A 2,210-nucleotide genomic window follows, 5' to 3' on the forward strand; every position below is an offset into this window, starting at 1 on the left:
GCACACGCTCCATCAGCTCCTTTTGGCTCTAGCCTGACATCTAGCGACACCAAGTGTAATGTGATTTTACGTGACATGAACATGTGACCAGAGTAAAGCTGGGGAGTTGAGATGGGTGAACGCTCAACGTTTTTTATTGCTTCAAAATACTGTTTAGATCACAGGTGCCAGACTGCGGCACTCGGGGGGGCATTCCCCGGCATATCGGAGATGTTTCGGTACGGGTGAGTTGGAGGAAGGAAAAACATGCAGGATGGTGCCCCCGCCCCTCCCCCACTGAGGATCGGAGTTTGACCCCTGGGATTTAGATTGACCTCAACACTGTTTCCGCTTTTGGTGTTCCGAAAGCCATTCATACACTCTTGTTTACGGTACTTGTTGTGATGTAATGCTATGTGGAGGGGCAGTGATGCACAATAACAGGCTGGGTGAATTTCTTGCTGGGTTGGTTTCCCCCCCTCATCCCACTCAAAACATTTCATTGCCTCGCGATTGCACATAGTTTTATTTGAACAGCAGCAACTAGTGAAAGAAAAAAAAATAAAGCTCACTGAGCTCCATGCAATAAATACACTAAGTTTGTCTCCCTTCTCCAGTCTGACAGGAATGAGGTCAGACACACCGATCCTCATTGCACATTATTATTATTATTATTGCCCGTGTCTTTTTTCGCCCAGCCAATCAGAGGGCGAGGGGCGCGGCCCCAGTGAATAAACGGGGATGGAGACAGGCGCCGATTGGCCGCGGTTCTTCGTCCGAGAAGCTATAAAATCGCGCGGCGGTCCTTGTTGTGTTTACAGTAACGTTGACAGAGCGCGCAGGCAAACGGGGAGACTATGAGAAAACGCAGCTGCTCCATTCAACCACATGGTTCCTCAACCGCACACACGAGCCGCGCTGCTGACGTCCACTTGAGGGACTTGCACTGGTGCCGTCCACAGCGACGCGTTCTGAGTCCAGTGGGTCGAGTTTTCAGCCGCACCGGCAGTTGAAAAGTTGACTCTTGGCTCGTTTTTTTATTGTTGTAGTTTTTTTTTCCTTCAAGAAAATAGAACCCAAAAGGTTCCGAGTCGAAATTGAAGAGAAACTTTTTTTTTCTGTTGTTGTTGCGAGGCACAAGTTTATCCGTCCGTGTGATAGGAACGAGTGGGGAGTATTGTTGAGAAGCCGTGGTGTTTTTTACGCACTTTTTTTTACGCACTGTAAGGATGGTGCAGCAGCAGCAGCACATGAGCAGCGCCCGAGCTCTTTCCCCAGCCGGGGACTCCACGGACGGCGGAGAGATGGACTCGGAGATGGATGCGTCTCCCGCCCCGGCGGAGCGGAGCGACCTGGCCTGGTGCAAAACCCCGACGGGCCACATCAAGAGACCCATGAACGCCTTCATGGTCTGGTCGCAGATCGAAAGGAGGAAGATCATGGAGCAGTCTCCGGATATGCACAACGCGGAGATCTCCAAGCGGCTGGGCAAGCGGTGGAAGCTGCTCAAAGACGCCGACAAGATCCCCTTCATCCGGGAGGCCGAGCGGCTGCGGCTCAAACACATGGCCGACTACCCAGACTACAAGTACCGGCCCAGGAAGAAGGTCAAGTCCGGCGGCGGGGCGACTAAGCAGCAGGCGGATCGCGGGGAGAAGAGCTCGGAGCGCAGCAGCAAAGCCAAAAGAAGCCCCGCGGCCAAAGCGGCGAGCCGGGCGCACAAGCACGTAGCCAGCAAGTCCACCAGCCCCCCGGGTCCGGACGGCGCGCCCCTCGGCGGCGACCACCAGACCCTCTTCAAATCCAGGTCAGTGTCTGGGGCCAGGCAGATCCCCGACAAGCGCGCCGGAGAGGCGAGGCGCGGCGTCACCTGCGCGGGGGCGGGGAGCTTCGAGAGCGGACCTCCCTCCGCGGCGGTCCCGGCCAGTCCCACCCTGAGCAGCTCGGCCGAATCCAGCGACCCGCTGAGCCTGTACGAGGAGCAGAGCCCCGCGGGCGGCGAGTCGTCCCCCACCGCGCGCCTCAGGTACTCCCGCGCCTCCTCCCCGACGCCGTCAGCCTCCCACTCGTCGTCGGTCTCCTCCTCCTCCTCATCCTCATCGGATGAGGAGTTCGAAGACGAGCGGCTCGACCTGAACCCGAGCCCCGGCTATGAGAGCATGTCTCTGGGCGGCATGGGCTTCTCTGACGCGGAGCTGGACCGGGACTTGGACTGGAGCTTCGGGGAGGGC

At 57.3% G+C, this 2,210-nt stretch overlaps 1 protein-coding gene and 1 long non-coding RNA gene across 3 annotated transcripts in view; both read left to right on the forward strand.

Moving 5' to 3' along the window:
• The window catches only part of LOC109519197 (uncharacterized), a 240,978-nt gene that overhangs the window by 134,331 nt on the left and 104,437 nt on the right, over positions 1-2,210 (forward strand). The window lies entirely within an intron of this gene.
• Positions 271-2,210, forward strand: part of sox4a (SRY-box transcription factor 4a) — a 5,873-nt gene continuing 3,933 nt past the window's right edge. The window contains exon 1 of one of the 2 annotated variants that reach the window (XM_019875590.1): positions 271-2,207. In XM_019875590.1, the coding sequence (XP_019731149.1) occupies positions 1,209-2,207 (999 nt within the window). In that variant the 5' untranslated portion in view covers positions 271-1,208. The remainder of the gene's footprint in view (positions 2,208-2,210) is intronic. The other variant, XM_019875589.1, reaches the window with a different exon arrangement.

This window comes from Hippocampus comes, unplaced genomic scaffold (genome assembly GCF_001891065.2).
Source record: "Hippocampus comes isolate QL1 unplaced genomic scaffold, H_comes_QL1_v1.1 scaffold12, whole genome shotgun sequence".
Taxonomy (NCBI): Eukaryota; Metazoa; Chordata; class Actinopteri; order Syngnathiformes; family Syngnathidae; genus Hippocampus; species Hippocampus comes.